An 18,212-nucleotide genomic window follows, 5' to 3' on the forward strand; every position below is an offset into this window, starting at 1 on the left:
CTGAGGCGCAAGAATCGCTTGAACCCAGGAGGCGGAGGTTGCAGTGAGCTGAGATCGTGCCACTACACTCCAGCCTGGGTGACAGAGTGAGACTCCGTCTCAAAAAGAAAAAAAAAGACACTTGTGACCATGGTGCTGAATTCCAGTTAAGGTTTAAGAATGAACACTGAAAATCATTAATTTCTCAAATTCAATATTCCCCTGAAAGAGAGAGCCTTCATTCTTTGCTACAGCACTTCTCTCCCCTTCCCTCCATTTTGGAAGTGCTTATGTGGGGACTTTTCTGTTATGAATACTAGTTTTCTAGACCTGGTCATTTTATTGAGGGAAAGAGTAGCTTACTAGTCTTTACAAATACAAAGTAGTATTACTTTGAAAATGCCTCTGGAATGCCTTTTAGAGTTGCAAAGGAAACATGGAGTGGGTGGGGGTGAGCCAACCTACTACGTACTAAAATATAACTTACAAAATAAATTGAATATCATGGTTCCTAAAGCAGATCTGTCACAACTTGAGTTTAATCCTGTGTGCATCATTCAATCTGATTTTAGCTCAGATGACTGGCAGTTCTATCTGACTTATTTCGATTCTGTCTTTCGACTGATTGAAGAGGCCTGGACTCCTCCTGCTGAAGGTGAACAGTAAGTTGTCTTCTTTCCTGAATTACAATGGTGCTTTTTAATATAGTGTAGTGAAAGGATTTCATTATAAGCCAATTGAATTCTCTTTTTCTGTCTCAATAAAGTATTCCTTTCAAAGTAAGAGATTTTTTCCTATTTTTTAAAGTATAAAATACACAAGTTCATTCTAAAAATCACGTTAGTGCCAAAATAGGTGGTGTGCTAATTTCCACTTATCCTACCATTCCAGAAATAACTATTTTTAACAGTTTGGTGCCTTTCTGCGAGATTTATTTTCATGTTTATGCTAAGATAATTATTCTTTTTCTTTTTCTCTCTTTTTTTTTTGAGATGGAGATTGGCTCTTATCACCCAGGCTGGAGTGCAATGGCATGATCTTGGCTCACTGCAACCTCCGCCTCCCAGATTCAAGCAATTCTCCTGCCGCAGCCTCCCGATTAGCTGGGACTACAGGTGCCCGTCGCCATGCCCAGCGAATTTTTGTATTTTTGGTAGAGATGGGGTTTCACTGTGTTGGCCAGGATGGTCTCGAACTCCTGACCTCAGGTGATCCACCCACCACAGCCTCCCAAACTGCTGGGATTACAGGCGTGAGCCGTTGCGCCCAGCTTAATTATCCTTATATTTAATATAAAAATGGGATTGTATTAGACATGATTTGCAACCTGTTATTTTCCGCCTTAAAATATTTCTTGAACATCTTTCGTTTCTGGTACATGTAGATCTCTTTCATTTTTTTTTTTCCCCAGCAGCTTAGGAGTACTCCAGATGTACCGTAATTCATTTAGCCTTTTCCCTATTGATGATACTTGGATTTTTGAAGATCTCTTTTTTTTTTTCTTTGTCCTTTTGTTATTGGCTATTATAGGCAGTACTACAATAAAATTTTTTTTTCCTTTTTTTTTTTTTTTTTTTGAGACGGAGTCTTGCTCTGTCACCCAGTCTGGAGTGCTGTGGCCGGATCTCAGCTCACTGCAAACTCCGCCTCCCGGGTTCACGCCATTCTCCTGCCTCAGCCTCCCGGGTAGCTGGGACTACAGGCGCCGCCACCTCGCCCGGCTAGTTTTTTGTAGTTTTTTTTTTTTTTTTGAGGCGGAGTCTCGCTCTGTCGCCCGGACTGGAGTGCAGTGGCCAGATCTCAGCTCACTGCAAGCTCCGCCTCCCGAGTTTACGCCATTCTCCTGCCTCAGCCTCCCGAGTAGCTGGGACTACAGGCGCCCGCCACTTCGCCCGGCTAGTTTTTTTTTGTATTTTTAGTAGAGACGGGGTTTCACCGTGTTAGCCAGGATGGTCTCGATCTCCTGACCTCGTGATCCGCCCGTCTCGGCCTCCCAAAGTGCTGGGATTACAGGCTTGAGCCACCGCGCCCGGCCAGTTTTTTTTTTTTTTTAGTAGAGACGGGGTTTCACTGTGTTAGCCAGGATGGTCTCGATCTCCTGACCTCGTGATCCGCCCGGCTCGGCCTCCCAAAGTGCTGGGATTACAGGCTTGAGCCACCGCGCCCGGCCTTTTTTTTCCTTTTTATAGGCATCTAGAGGTAAATGAATACATGATATCTTTTAAAAAATCAATACAGGCCGGGCGCGGTGGCTCAAGCCTGTAATCCCAGCACTTTGGGAGGCCGAGGCGGGCAGATCACGAGGTCAGGAGATCGAGACCATCCTGGCTAACACGGTGAAACCCCGTCTCTACTAAAAAATACAAAAAACTAGCCAGACGAGGGCGAGGTGGCGGGCGCCTGTAGTCCCAGCTACTCGGGAGGCTGAGGCAGGAGAATGGCGTGAACCCGGGAGGTGGAGCTTGCAGTGAGCTGAGATCCGGCCACAGTACTCCAGCCCGGGCGACAGAGCGAGACTCCGCCTCAAAAAAAAAAAAAAAAAAATCAATACAGAAGTAAGATTCAAGATGACAGTTATGAGCTGATGCTTGCTTCATAGTATTAACTACATTACGTAATTTTTCTCAGCTTTCATTCTTTTTTTTTTTTTTTTTGGGACGGAGTCTCTCTCTGTTGCCCAGGCTGGAGTGCAGTGGTGCAATCTCGGCTCACTGCAACCTCTGCCTGCCAGGTTCAAACAATTCTCCTGCCTTAGCCTCCCAAGTAGCTGGGACTACAGGCGCTCCCCACGACACCCAGCTAATTTTTTTTGTACTTTTAGTAGAGACTGGTTTCACCATGCTAGCCAGGCTGGTCTTGAACTCCTGACCTCGTGATCCGCCCACCTCGGCCTCCCAAAGTGCTGGGATTACAGGCGTGAGCCACCGCACCCCGCTTCAGCTTTCATTCTTAAAGCAGTAAAATGTACAAGACCCCATCTCAAAAATATATATGTGTGTATGTGTGTATTTAATTTTTAATTTTTGTTTTTTTTGAGACAGAGTCTCACTCTGTCACCTAGACTGGAGTGCAGTGGTGTGATCTTGGCTCACTGCAACCTCTGACTCCTGGGCTCAAGTGATCCTTTTGCCTCAGTCCCCAAAGTAGCTGGGACTACAGGCATGAACCACCACACCTGCCTAATTTTTGTATTTTTTTAGAGATGGGGTTTCACCATGTTGCCCAGGCTGATCTTGAACTCGTGAGCTCAAGTGAGCCACCCTCCTTGGCCTCCCATACAGGTGAGCCACCATGCCTGGCCTTTTTTTTTTTTTTTTTGAGATGGGATCTTGCTCTGACACCCAGTCTGGAGTGCAGTGGTGTGATATTGCCTTCCACTGTAATCTCTGCCTCCCAGACACAAGTGATCATCCCACAGCAGCCTTCCAAGTAGCTGAGACTGCAGGTGTGCACCACCACAATTGGCTAAGTTTAAAATTTTTTGTAGAGATGGGGTCTCCATGCATTGCCTAGGCTGGTCTCAAACTCATGAGCCCAAGCAGTCTTCCCACCTCAGCATCCCAAAGTGCTGGAATTTCAAGTGTGAGCCACCACACCCAGCCCTATATTTTTATTAGGCAATATTTTTTCTTTTTCTTTTCTTTTTTGTTTTGAGAGGGAGTCTTGCTCTGTCATCTAGGCTGGAGTGCATTGGCATGATCTTGGCTCACTGCAACCTCTCCCTCCTGGGTTCAAGTGATTCTCCTGCCTCACCCTTCTGAGTAGCTAGGACTACAGGTGCATGCTACCACGCCCGGCTAATTTTTTGTACTTTTAGTAGAGATGGGGTTTCACCATGTTGGCCAGGCTGGTCTCGAACTCCGGACCTCAAGTGATCTGCCCACCTTGGGCTCCCAAAGTGCTGGGATTACAGGTGTGAGCCACCACGCCCGGCCAGGCAATATTTCATATAGACAAACTTATTTATTCTTTTTTAAAAAAGGTTAAGTTATGCCGCAGTAATCAAATGTCAAAATTGAAAGTAATCTTATAACATGTTATCTGTTAGAATATGTTCATAGTTCTCTTTTATTCCTTTTTCTATTATTTTATAATTATCAAAGTCGTTGTTTTTTTTTTTTTAAATGAGTTTGGCTTGACTTTAAGCTTTGGGAAGGATGATGGAGGCAATAAAATACCTTTTTCACATGCTTCTCCTCAGCTCTTTAGAAGGAGAAGTACATTATTCTGCAGAAGAAGCTGTGAAGTTTATAGAAGATCGGATAACGGAAGAATCTAAAAGTTCTCGCCATCTCCGAGGACCACATCTAGCTAAATTGGAGCTGATTAGGCGTTTACGAAGTCAAGGTTGTAACGATGAGTACAAACTGGGTAAGAAACCATATGATATCTGGGAAGCCTGAAGAATGCCCTTAATACCCAAGTGCTATATTCGTTATTTGAGATCTACACTGGATAGAGTCATGTTTGGGAAGCAGATGTCTTCATAGCCTGAAAATATTTGCTAATGAATGGATCACTTATAAAATTAGTCCTTTATCATATATTCATCTTGGCTTAACATTAACTTATCTGCCTGTTCCATCAGAGTCTTTGTCAGGCATTCTGTTGCTGACCCAACAATAAAGTCAAAATCAGCTGGTTGCGGTGGCTCACGCCTATAATCCCAGCACTTTGAGAGGCTGTTGTGGGTGGATTGCTTGAGCTCAGGAGTTGGAGATCAGCTGGGGCAACATGGTGAAACCCCATCTACAAAAAATACAAAAAAATTAGTTGGGCATAGTGGCGTACATTTGTAGTCCTAGCTACTCAGGAGGCTGAGGCAGGAGAATCTCTTGAGCCCAGGAGGCAGAGGTTATAGTGATCTGAGATCGCGCCTTCACTCCAGCCTGGGTGACACAGCCAGAAACTGTCTCAAAAATTTAGTTACAAAAATTAAAAAATGAAAAAACCTGGCTGGGTGCAGTGGCTCACACCTGTAATCCTAGTACATTGGGAGGCCAAGGTGGGCGGAATACTTGAGCTCAGGAGTTTGAGACCAGCCTGGGCAACATGGCTGTAACCCTGTTTCTGCTAAAAATACAAAAAATTGGCTGGGCGCGGTGGCTCATGCCTGTAATCCCGGCACTTTGGGAGGCCGAGGCGAGTGGATCACCTGAGGTCAGGTGTTCAAGACCAGCCTGGCCAACTTGGTGAAACACTGTCTGTACTAAAAATACAAAAATTAGCCAGGCGTGGTGGCACACGCCTGTATTTACAGCTACTTGGGAGGCTGAGGCAGGAGAATTGCTTGAACCTGGGAGGTGGAGGTTGTGAGCTGAGATCGTGCTGCTGTGCTCCAGCCTGGGTGACAGTGAGAGTCTGCCTCAAAAAACAAACAAAAAACCAAAGTTATCTGGGCGTGTTGGCACGTGCCTGTGTCCCAGCTACTTGGGAGGTTGAGACACGAGAATTGCTTGAACCAAGAGATGGAGGTTGCAGTTAGCCAAGATCGTGCCACTGCACTCCAACTTCAGCCTGGGTGACACAGCGAGACTCTGTCTTAAAAAAAAAAAAATTAAAAACCCTCAAAAACAATAAAGTCAAAATCAATTTCAAAGTAAAATTGCCAGTTTTGGAAAAGTTTCGTGAAGTGGATGAAAGATTTCTTGAAAATCTGCTCGAAGCACTCAAAAAACTATTAACAAAAGAATATTTGGTGGAATTAGCAATTTGTAACTGAAGAGAAAATTTACTTGGATAATGACAAGATAGCAGAAAAGAATGATGTGGATAGTAAAGCATTGAGAGAATCCTTCAGGAAATTTGATGAAGCCCTTAGATCTTTTTATAAAATGATTCTTTATGATCTTATTGCTCAATAAGTAAAGGATGTCGTCATTGTACTAGTTCACAATTTTGCTGGAAAAATTACCATGTCCCTAAAGGAAAGCAGTAATTCTTTGCTCATACTACGAGTTTGCTTACGGGTTTTTATTTTATAATTATTATTTTTGAGACAATGTCTCCCTTTGTTGCCCAGGTTGGAGTGTAGTGGTGCAGTCTCCACTCACTGCAACCTCTGCCTCCTGAGTTCAAGTGATTCTCCTGCCTCAGCCTCCCAAGTAGCTGGAACTACAGGCAAGCGCCATCACATCTGGCTAATTTTTGTATTTTCAGTAGAGATGAGGTTTTGCCATGTTGCCCAGGCTGGTCTCAAACTCCTGGCCTCAAGTGATCTCCCCACCTTGGCCTCCCAAAGTGCTGGGATTACAGGCATGAGCAACTGCACCCGGCCTAGCTTACAGTTTTTGTTTTTTTGTTTTTTTTTTTTGATATGGAGTCTGTCTCTGTTGCCCAGGCTGGGGTGCAGTGGTGCAGTCTCGGCTCACTGCAACTTCTGCCTCCCAGGTTCAAATGATTCTCCTGCCTCAGCCTCCCAAGTAGCTGGGATTACAGGTGCATACCACCACACCCAGCTAATTTTATATTTTTTAGTCGAGACGAGTTTCTCCATGTTGGCCAGGCTGGTCTCGCTGATCTGCCCTCAGGTGATCCTGACCTCAGGTGATTTGCCCACCTTGGCCTCCCAAAGTGCTGGGATTATAGGCATGAGCCACTGCGCCCAGACTATTTTATAATCTTTATTTTAATTTAAATTTTGAATGGAGTCTTGCTCTGTTGCCCAGGCTGGAATGCAGTGGCATGATCTTGGCTCACCGCAATCTCCACCTTCTGGGTTCAAGTGATGCTTTGCCGTATCCTCTCGAGCAGCTGGGATTACAAGCATGCACTATCACACCCAGCCAATTTTTGTACTTTTAGTAGAGATGGGGTTTCACCATGTTGCCAGGCTGGTCTTGAACTCCTGACTTCAAGGGATTGCCCGCCTTGGTCTTCCAAAGTGTGGGATTACATGTGTGAGCCACTGCATCCAGCCCATTTTTTTATTTTTTAAAGACTAGTCAGGTGCAGTGGTGAAAAGGGGGAAAGAGTAGGACAGTGAGTTCAGTCTGTAACTGAACAAGCAGTTGAGATAACCCACTATCTTGGGACCAGCCTCAAGCAAAATTTTGTTTTGATTGAGTGTTTTCAAATTAGATTCTCACTTAAATAGAAATTGCTTCTGTTCATGAGTAATAAAGTGATTTTGTTTCCCGCTCCCCAGGTGATCCAGAAGAATTAATGTTCCAATATTTTAAAAAGTTTGGCGATAAACCTTGTTGTTTTACAGACCTTAAGGTGTTTGTTGACCTCTTACCTGCTACACAGTGTACAAAAGTAAGTACTATACAGTTTAGAAGTTTGTTGGGTGCCTCTATTTGTTGAAACACAGAGGTTAAATATTTGGGTTTCTTTTCTAAAATGTGTGGAACTCATAATCATGAGATACAGTGATAACTGCCCTGTCAAGCTAAGTACTCTATGTGTTACAACATTGAAGGCATAATTTCTGGTTAAGTCACAATGGGAGTAAAGCCCTAACAGATGGTGGATTTTTATTTTGAGATAATTAAGGATTTACATGTAGTTGGAAGAAATAACACATCTCATACATCCTTTATCTGTTTTGTCCCAATGGCAATATCTTGCACAATTATAGTGTAATATAATTAGGAAATTGACATTGCTCTCTTCTGTTGAACTTACTCAGTTTTTGCCAGTTTTGCATGCACTGATTTTTATGTGTTTGGGTGTTATGTGTGGATTTAGTGCAGTATGTGGTACATATGGGTGTGTGTGACTACTACCATAGTCAAGATACAGAACAGTCCCACCACCACCAGAATCCCATATGCTACAGTTTAATAACAATAGCCACCCCCCCATCTCTGGGCAGCTACTATGTTTTCTGTCTTTATAATTTTGTCATTTTATGAATATAAAGTACAGCCAGGTACGGTGGCACGTGCCTATAGTCCCCAGCTATTTGGGAGACTGAGGCAGCAGGATTGCTTGAGCACAGGAGTTTGAGGCTGCAGTGAGCTGTAGTCATGCCACTGCACTCCAACCTGAGCGACAGAGTGAGACTCTGTCTCTTAAAAAAAGAAAAAAAGAGGCTGGGTGCAGTGGCTTACGCCTGTAATCCCAGCACTTTGGGAGACTGAGGTGTGTGGATCACCTGAGGTCAGGAGTTCGAGACCAGCCTGGCCAATAATGGTGAAACCTTCTCTCTATTAAAAATACAAAAAATTAGCCAGGTGTGGTGATGAGCACCTGTAGACCCAGCTACTTGGGAGGCTGAGGCAGGAGAATCGCTTTAACCCAAAAGGCGGAGGTTGCAGTGATCTGAGATCACAGCAACCACATGGTTGACTCTCCAGGAATTTATGCTGAGTGAAATAAGCCAATCTCAGAAGTTACTCATAGTATGATTCCGTTTATTTAATTTTTTTTGTTTTTGTTTTTGAGACGGTCTCACTCTGTGGCCCAGGCTCATTGCAACCTCCGCCTCCTGGGTTCCAGTGATTCTCATGCCTCAGCCTCCTAAGTAGCTGGGACTACAGGCACATGCCACCATGCCTGGCTAATTTTTGTAGTTTTAGTTAGAGACAGGGTTTTGCCATGTTTGCCAGGCTGGTCTCAAACTCCCGACCTCAAGTGATCCACCCGCCTCAGCCTTTCAAATTGCTGATAGTATGGATGTGAGCCACTGTGCCTGGATTTTTTTTTTTTTAACTTTTGAGAATTGGGCAACACTTTATTCTATAAAATAGAACAAGTGTTCCCTACTGTTGAGTTTGCAGAGTTCTTTATATATCCTAGATACAAGTTCTTTGCCGGATATGTGGTTTCAAATGTATTCATCATCTTCATGAAATTCTGCAGCACAAAGTTTGCATTTTGAAGTCTAGTGGGCTCTCCTTTAAATGTCTTCTTTGTTTCTTTCTTTTTTTTTTTTTTTTGAGACGGATTCTTGCTCTCACTCTGTCGCCCAGGGTGGAGTGTTGTGGCACGATCTCTGCTCACTGCAACCTCTGCCTCCTGGTTCAAAGGATTCTCCTGCCTCAGCCTTCCAAGTAGCTGGGATTACTGTTGTGCTACCACGCCTGGATGATTTTTGTATTTTTGGTAGAGATGGAGTTTCACCATGTTGGCCAGGCTGGGAAGATTGGAAGTCTTTCTGTGACAGGGCTGCCACCATCAGTTCTCCCAGAAAACTTTCTGTTGTCCCCATGTGGAATGAATGAAGTGCACTGGAAGCACGGTGGATATAATTAGAGTATTTTTTTAGTGACCACATTTTTAGTCCATGAAGGTTCAATACTTTGGCAGACCTGGGGTTACACATTTGGGGCAGATAGAGCGGTGCATTCCTCAACTGATAAGTAACCAATGGTCTCGGGTTCTGAAATGACTGCTGCCATTCACATTGGTTTAGTAAAGCTCTGTTTGAGTTGCTGTGGTTGTAGGGCTCAGGCCAAGCCTGGAAGTTTCTGGATAAATTGTAACACATTCGGAAAGGAGAGTTATGGGTTATAGGAGGATTTAGAAGCATATAAGAGGGAAAAAATGGTTGAGTGGAGGAGAGGTTTGGTCTGTCAAGGACAGAGTGATACTGCCGTTCACTTATTTGAAAAGCTGTATTTAGAAGAGGGAGGAGAACAGGGACCAGCAAGAAGTTCTACAGGGAGCTCAGAATTTGGCTCACTGAGAAAAAGATCTTTCTTAGTAGTGAGAATTCTCTCGAATACTGTGTGGGAGCTTCATGTGACTGGAGGGATTGAAGCGGAATGTAGATAAACCATGTGGGAGGGATTCATTCAGTAAGTGTCGAGCATATTGTGTGCTAAGCCCTAAGATAAGGAATAACTGATCTTGTCTTACAGTGCTTATTGTCTTGCTAGTTGAAGCATCAAATGGTGGGGCTGCATTAGAGGAACACTTGGTGCTTTTAGCTGCGATTCATAAAGGTTTGCTACCATGAATCTAGTGCCAGTAACCTTTTCTGTACAGCTCTACTTCATTGGTATGTTTGAGAATCTTAGGTCATCTCATGTGATCCCACATAGTTAGAATCATCTATTCAGATGACCCTTACTAGAATGCTAGCAGTGATAAGCTCTAGTCACTATTCTGTGAGAATAAGGATTTAAAGCTGTTACATTGAGTTTATAGTCCTAGTCTATGTAAATTTTACTTGAGAGAGGTAATTTTGCTGCCACTTTTTGACTGTAGGATGACTTCAGTAGGTAAATATCCTGCCACTCAGCAAGTATGTTTGTCAGAGGATTACGAACTGTCCAAGTCAAGCTGAGAATTGTTGTCCTAATGAATTATGAACCAAATCTTTTTAAAGTCTGACTAGCCCCTAAGAGTGAGCCAGTGAGTTCAGTTATCCTGAAGTGGCTCACCTTTGTTTCCTTTGCTTTGGGGTTTTAGCTAAACAATAAAATGATTCTGGTTTTTTTGTTTGTTTGTTTGTTTTTGAGACAGAGTCTCGCTCTGTTGCCCAGGACGGAGTGCAGTGGCATGATCTTGGCTCACTGCAACCTCCACCTCCTGGGCTCAAGTGATTCTCCTGCCTCAGCCTCCCCAGTAGCTGGAATTATAGATGTCCATCACCATGCCTGGCTAATTTTTTTTTTTTTTTTTTTGAGACAGTTTCGCTCTTGTCGCCCAGGCTGGAGTGCAATGGCGCAGTCTTAACTCACTGTAACCTCCGCCTCCTGGGTTCCAGTGATTCTCCTGCCTCAGCCTCCCGAGTAACTGGGATTACAGGCACCCGCCATCATGTCCAGCTAATTTTTTTTGTATTTTTAGTAGAGATGGGGTTTCATCATGTTGGCCAGGCTGGTCTTGAACTCCTGGCCTCAAGTTATTTACCCGCCTTGGCCTCCCAAAGTGCTGGGATTACAGACCTGAGCCACTGCACCCAGCCTAATTTTTGTGTTTTTAGTAGCGATGGGGTTTCACCATGTTGGCCATACTGGTCTCGAACTCTTGACCTCAGGTGATCCACCCACCTCGGCCTGCCAAAGTGTTGGGATTACAGGCATGAGCCACCACGCCCGACTAATTCTAGTTTTTATTTTTTATTTTATTTTATTTTTTGAGACAAGTTTCGCTCTTGTTGCCCAGGCTAGGGTGCAATGGTGCCATCTCGGCTCACTGCAAGCTCTGCCTCCCAGGTTCAAGCAGGTCTCCTGCCTAAGCTGCCCGAGTAGCTGGGATTACAGGCATGCACCACCATGCCTGGCTAATTTTGTATTTTTAGTAGAGACGGGGTTTCTCCATGTTGGTGAGGCTGGTCTCGAACGCCCGACCTCAAGTGATCCACCCGCCTCAGCCTCCCAATGCTGGGATTACAGGCGTGAGCCACTGTGCCTGGCCTCAGAGATTCTAGTTTTAAAGGAAATTTTTTGCACAGCAGTAAAACTGTACAGACTAAAGAATGAGCAGATTGTTTTGTAACAAAACCTTGTCAGGAAGATTTTTCTTTAGCATCCACTAAAGAAGGCCGCAATAAACCTAACTAATACATAAAATGGCTTGCAAGGTTAGAAGAACTGGCAGTAGAAACTATACAAGCATTTAATCAAAAACATGAAAATAATGGCTAGGCATGGTGGCTCATGTCTGCAATCGCAGCACTTTGGGAGGCCGAGACGGGTGACTTGAGTTCAGGAGTTTGAGACCAGCCTGGCCAACATGGCAAAGCCCCGTGGCTACTAAAAATACAAAAATTAGCCGGGTGTGGTGGTGCATGCCTATAGTCCCAGCTACTCTGATGGCTGAAGCAAGAGAATCGCTTGAGGCGGAGGTTGCAGTGAGCCGGGATTGCACCACTGTACTCCAGCCTGGGCAACAGAGTGAGACTCCGTCTCAAAAACAACAACAACAAAAACATGAAAATCAGTGCTGCAGTTTGTTAAAAGTATGGAATATATATATCTGATCATAATGATTAAAATTAATAGAATTATAGGTAAATTGAAGCAAATTCATTACAGATGTGAAACTGCAGGATGAGTGGGATTTTGTTTTAATTTTTTTTTTTTTCATTTGTATCAAAAAATTACATGTACTGGAGCTGGGCACAGTGGCACGCACCTATCGTCACAGCTACTCAGGAGGCTGAAGCAGGAGGATTGCTTGAGCCCAGGAATTCGAGTCCAGCCTGGACAACATAGTGAGACCCCTTCCCAAAAAAGGAAGAAGAAATACATGTACTGTATAAAATTGAAAAAGTCAGATAGTATCACAAGGCTTATGTTGAGAGGCAGTAGTCACTCTTTATGTTCCAGCTCAACAGATGCAAATCACTTTCAACTAAATTCTTTTGTTATTTTCCTCCATATTTCGAGATTATTTTCATATTTCCTCCATATTTCTATATTATTTCAATTTATTTTTATAGTTATAGTCTTAACCTATTGGTGCCCTTCTGTGGAAGGTGATTAGTTGTTTATAACAAATCAATTGCCCTCTTATATACTTAGGGTAAAACATAAGATTCTGTTCTCTCTACCCTTCTCTTCACCAATGTAAGAAATGCTTTCCATTCCAAAATGCCTGTTTGCTACTATCTGTTTAGGAACTTACATATTTGTCTGATAGCATTCTGGGATATGGTTGGGAGTACGGGGTGGGAGCCTGAAATTATCACTGAATAAGCAAATTTCACTTTATTCCCGTGTTTTCAGCTATGACTGCTGTCTCTGACTCTTTCTCTGGTTCAGCGCATTATGGCTATAAAACCCAGGCTATTCTACTCACACTTAGAAATTCCATCTGTGAACTTTGGGAGGGGCCTAACTTCTTAGAAATTTATATATTCTATTTTAGTCCCATCAGCACTTTAGCCTTTAGGGGCACCTGGTGCCCTTAGTCTCTGAGTCTTCCAAGATTCTGTAACTAGAGTGCGCTTCCTGCTTATTGGGGTCTGCCTCATTGCATGCTGTTAGATTTTGGTATTCTTGGCAACATAAGTTATTACTTACCACCTGTTCTTGTATCTTTTGAATCTTGATGATTTTTATTTGCTGTCGTCTCTCATTTCTTCACATATTCTTTTTTTCTTCTTTTTTTTGAGACAGGGTCTCGCTGTGTCACCCAGGCTGGAGTGGAATGGTGGGACGATGGCTCACTGCAGGTTCAAACTCCTGGGCTCAAGCCATCCTCCTGCCTCAGCCTCTTGAGTAGCTGGAACTACAGGCGTACACCACTATGCCTGGCTATGTGTTTTTTTATTTTATATTTTTAGTAGAGATGAGCTCTCACTGTGTGCCCAGGCTGATCTTGAACTCTTGAGCTCAAGTGATTCTCCCATTTCTGCCTCCCAAAGTGCTGGGCTTATAGGTGTGAGCCACAGCTCCCAGCCTCTTCACATATTCTTGATGTTTGTGGGTTTATTCTTTTTTTTTTTTTTTTTTTTTTAATATGGAGTTTCACTCTTGTTGCCCAGGCTGGAGTGCAGTGGCACGATCTTGGCTTACTGCAACCACCGCCTCCTGGGTTCAAGCGATTCTCCTTCCTGCCTCAGCATCCTGAGTAGCAGGGATTACAGGTGTGTGCCACCATGCCTGGCTAATTGTTTTGTGTATTTTTAGTAGAGATGGGGTTTCACCATGTTGGCCCAGCGGGTCTTGAACTCCTGACCTGAAGTGATCTGCCCGCCTTCTCCTTCCAAAGTGCTGTGATTACAGACCTGAGCCACTGCACCCGACCTCTTCTTTTTATTCCTTACTGGCATCTTAATAGGATTTTAGAATTGAGAGGAAATAAGCATGTATTTAATAAATAAATGACTAGAACTGGTATGTGGGTTTTATTTTGTAATTTTAATCCAAATTTAAAGGATGAAAAACATTTTAAGGCAAGATGTAACCATTGGGAGAAAACTGGATGAATGGTACATGGGATCTCTGTTATTTCTCATAGTTGAGTATGAATCTATAATTATAATAAGTTCAATTAAGAAAAATGTAGGGTCACTGACATGAGGTAAACAGTATCTTTCCATGTATAACCTTTCCTTTCAGAATTTGTCAGCATGATTACAGATTAAAATTTTTTAAATTTTTTGGTAATCTGGTCTTTTCTATAGTCTTCCTAATGTTTTCATTGCTGTAATACATATTATGTTAATATGCTATAAGTTATGGAACATTTTCAGAATTATAAAAATCTTTCACTGCCTGTAGTACATGGTATTGATGAATACTTTTGGCCAGTAATGAATGAGTGTGCCAGTTTCATTGGAGCTTCACCAGTGTTGTGTGCTGTCACAACTTTTTTTCGTTTTAGCTATTTTGGTAGATAGAAAATGGTATATGAAAGGAATTTTAGTTTTTGGTTTTTTTTCTTGATGTCTTTTTCTAGACCATTTCAATTTCTGTTAATTATGGCCTACTGAAGACTAGTTGTGTTTTGAGACCTTTGCTCCTTTTTTCCCCACTTTGCAGTTTATTAATCAGTTACTTGGAGTTGTTCCTTTGTCGACACCAACAGAGGATAAGCTGGCACTGCCTGCTGACATCAGAGCTCTGCAGCAACATTTGTGTGTGGTGCAGCTGACGAGGTTACTTGGCTTGTACCACACCATGGATAAAAATCAGAAATTGAGTGTGGTCAGAGAATTGATGTTAAGGTACCAGCATGGACTGGAATTTGGTGAGCAACCATTCAAAATGTGCAGTAGTTCCCTGATCTACGCTAAGACTTAGAAGTCAGTTTTTTAAGCACCTGTAGCACCCTGTTTTAATGAGTTTTGTAAGGAGACTATTTTGTCTGGGAAGACCATCTAAGTAATATGTTGTAAAGCCTTTCTTAAGCCTGGAGTTTTAAATAATTCGGATTGGCTTTCAGTTGTCTATGTTCTTGATCTGATGAGCTAACTTTTTATTAGATTGGGGCTCATATAGATTGCGTAGTTTATGATAATTATGACATTTTCTGCTTGTAGGCCTAAGTATTCTTAATATACAGACTGTAAGTGAACAAAAGGAATATTGTAAATTGTAAGATAAATATTTAGTTTAGAAATAGATGATCTTCAGATAGGTGTGGCCTTTGCTAGATATATGTGATAGACATATAATTGTCTCACTATAAGATGTCAGTATTTATCTGTAATCTAAAGAATTAGATGAAGTCAGGAGCATATTGTGAATTTAGTTATACATGGCACTTGGCTTATGTTCTTTTCTTCACTTCAACCTCCTTCAAATCTTCCTTTTCTCCCTTTGGGAACATCATGGATACCACCTCTGCTCTGGAACCCTACCTTCTGTTCCAGCTGAGTGTGGTCTCACCTTCTTTTGAACCCTTTGATTCATGGTTCATATTTTTCTCCTGATACTTATCTTATTCTTAATTTTCTTTTACTTTTCCTCTTCTCCCCCCTGTCACTTTCCTGCTTTTAAAAACTCCTATGGGGTCAGTAATAGTTGAACAAACATTAAAATAGATATGATTTTTTTCCTTCGTAGGGAAAACCTGTTTGAAAACAGAATTGCAATTTTCTGACTATTACTGTCTCCTTGCTGTACATGTGCTTATTGATGTATGGAGGGAAACAGGTAAGTAGCAGTGATTTCAGTTCAACTTTACTTTTTGCTTTTATTGATTATAAGTCCCGCATTCTTTTGTTAGACTAATTATACAATCCACAAATTTTATTTATGCTTTTAGGTTCTGCTTTTCTTGATATTTCTAGGGTGCTTCCAGAAAAACCTGTTTTGGCCAGGTGCGATGACTCATGCCTGTAATCCTAGCACTTTGGGAGGCTGAGGCAGGTGGATCACCTCAGGTCAGGAGTTCAAAACTAGCCTGGCCAACATGACGAAACTTTGTCTCTACCAAAAATGCAAAAATTAGCTGGGCATTTTGGCACATGCCTATAGTCCCTGCTACTTGGAAGGCTGAGGCAGGAGAATTGCTTGAGCTTGGGAGGCGGAGGTTGCAGTGAGCCGAGACCGTGCTGCTGCACTCCAGCCTGGGAAACAGAGCGAGACACCGTCTCACAACAACAACAACAACAACAACAAAAACTATCTCCAATTTATCCCCTTGTAACCAGGATACTGTTAAATGAATGGATATCTGTTCTGTTTTTAAGTGTTTGTGAATAATAAGTAGTGACTATAAAAAAAATACTATGACAAAGCTACAAAAATTAAAATACAATGAAAGTGACTAAGAAATACATGCACAGGCCTATGGAACAGAATATCTTTCTGGATAAAGAAAGATAAAGAAAAATGCATTCTTTCTGGAATATAGTTTGTCTCATTTAAGATAAAAATATAAGACGTGGTAAAGGAAGCATCGTGAGTGATTGGGGAAGAAAAGAATGATTCAGCAAATGGTATTGGGTTGCCTTTTCTTTAGGTCCCACACCCTGACATATTCTCTTATTAGCAGTTTTGGAGAAAAAATAACTTTAGGTGCTTATTGCATATTATTCATGAGAATTAAACTATAGAAGAAACAAAGGGCTGAAGAGGCAATGGTAAGCAAGATAAACACAACCCCTGCCCTCATGGATCATTTCACAGAGCTCTCAGTTTTGCTTGTTGTTGAGATGGAGTTTTGCTCTTGTTGCCCAGGCTGGAGTGCAGTGGCGTGATCTCAGCTCACTGCAACCTCCGCCTCCTGGGTTCAAGCGATTCTCGTGCCTTAGCCTCAGAGTAGCTGGGATTACAGGTATGTGCCACCACGTCCGGCTAGTTATTGTTTTGTTTGTTTGTGTTGAGATGAGTCTCGCTCTGTCACCCAGGCTGGAATGCAGTGGTGCCATCTCGGCTCACTGCAAGCTCCGCCTCCTGGGTTCATGCCATTCTCTTGCCTCAGCCTCCCAAGTAGCTGGGACTACAGGTGCCCGCCACCACGCCCGGCTAATTTTTTGTATTTTTAGTAGAGAGGGGGTTTCACCGTGTTAGCCAGGATGGTCTCAATCTCTTGACCTCGTGATCCGCCCACCTCGGCCTCCCAAAGTGCTGGGATTACAGGCGTGAGCCACCGCGCCCGGCCAGGTTTTGTATTTTAAATAGAGACGAGGTTTTGCCATGTTGGCCAGGCTGGTCTCGAACTCCTGACCTCAGGTGATCCACCCACCTCAGCCTCCCAGAGTGCTGGGATTCAGGCGTGAGCCACCGCACCCAGCCTTATCATGCCATTCTTAAAATCCTTTAGACCTCAGGAAGCTGAGGCTTGAGCCCAGTAGTTCAAGGCTGCAGTGAGCTATGATCACACCATTACCTGGGTGACAGAGCAGGACCCTGTCTCTAAAAAATTTAAAAAGAAAAAAAAATCCTCGGAGGTACCCTGTTTTCCTGAAGATAAACGTTAGATGTTTTAGGATATTTTATAATGCTATTTATAATCTGGCCTGTGTCCACATCTCCAGATTCTTAGGTATTTATGCTCTTGAATCTGCTTTAAAATTTTTTTGCAACTATCACTTAACATCATGTTGCCTGTCTTTGAAATAACTTTCTTACCTCCCTCATCTAACTTTTACTCAAATGGTGCCTTTAACAAAGCCTGTCTTGGTTTTAACTCCTTCACCACTGGGGATTTTATGCTTCTCTGAACTTCTGTAGAACATTGTATGTAACCACATGGTAGTGTTTTTTTTTTTGTTTTTTGTTTTTTTTTTTGTTTTGTTTTTTTTTTTTTTTTTTTGAGACGGAGTCTCGCTCTGTCGCCCAGGCTGGAGTGCAGTGGTCAGATCTCAGCTCACTGTAAGCTCCACCTCCCGGGTTTACGCCATTCTCCTGCCTCAGCCTCCCGAGTAGCTGGGACTACAGGCGCCCGCCACTACACCCGGCTAGTTTTTTTTGTATTTTTTAAGTAGAGACGGGGTTTCACTGTGTTAGCCAGGATGGTCTCGATCTCCTGACCTTGTGAGCCGCTCGTCTCGGCCTTCCACAGTGCTGGGATTACAGGCTTGAGCCACTGCGCCCGGCCGGTAGTGTTTTTTTTTTAGTTTGTTTTGAGATGGAGTCTCGCTCTGTTGCCCAGGCTGGAGTGTAATGGCACGATGTTGGCTCACCGCAACATTGTCCTCCCGGGTTCAAGCGATTCTCCTGTCTCAGCCGCCCAAGTAGCTGTGATTATAGCACGTGCCACTATGCCTGGGTAATTTTTGTTTTTGTTTTTTGTTTTTGAGACAAAGTCTCGCTCTGTCACCAGGCTGGAGTGCAGTGGCGCAATCTCGACTCACTGCAACCTCTCCTTCCTGGGTTCAAGTGATTCTCCTGCCTCAGCCTCCCGAGTAGCTGGGACTACAGGCGCCCGTCGCCACA

General features: G+C 43.1%; 1 protein-coding gene across 3 annotated transcripts in view; it reads left to right on the forward strand.

Moving 5' to 3' along the window:
* NAA25 (N(alpha)-acetyltransferase 25, NatB auxiliary subunit) overlaps positions 1 to 18,212 on the forward strand; it is an 86,309-nt gene that overhangs the window by 34,895 nt on the left and 33,202 nt on the right. For all 3 annotated transcript variants that reach the window (XM_010378804.1, XM_010378808.1, XM_030938532.1), the window contains 5 exons: positions 552 to 641; positions 4,181 to 4,350; positions 7,127 to 7,239; positions 14,367 to 14,574; positions 15,393 to 15,482. In XM_010378804.1, the coding sequence (XP_010377106.1) occupies positions 552 to 641; positions 4,181 to 4,350; positions 7,127 to 7,239; positions 14,367 to 14,574; positions 15,393 to 15,482 (671 nt within the window). The remainder of the gene's footprint in view (positions 1 to 551; positions 642 to 4,180; positions 4,351 to 7,126; positions 7,240 to 14,366; positions 14,575 to 15,392; positions 15,483 to 18,212) is intronic.

The sequence above is a fragment of the Rhinopithecus roxellana genome, chromosome 10 (genome assembly GCF_007565055.1).
Source record: "Rhinopithecus roxellana isolate Shanxi Qingling chromosome 10, ASM756505v1, whole genome shotgun sequence".
Taxonomy (NCBI): Eukaryota; Metazoa; Chordata; class Mammalia; order Primates; family Cercopithecidae; genus Rhinopithecus; species Rhinopithecus roxellana.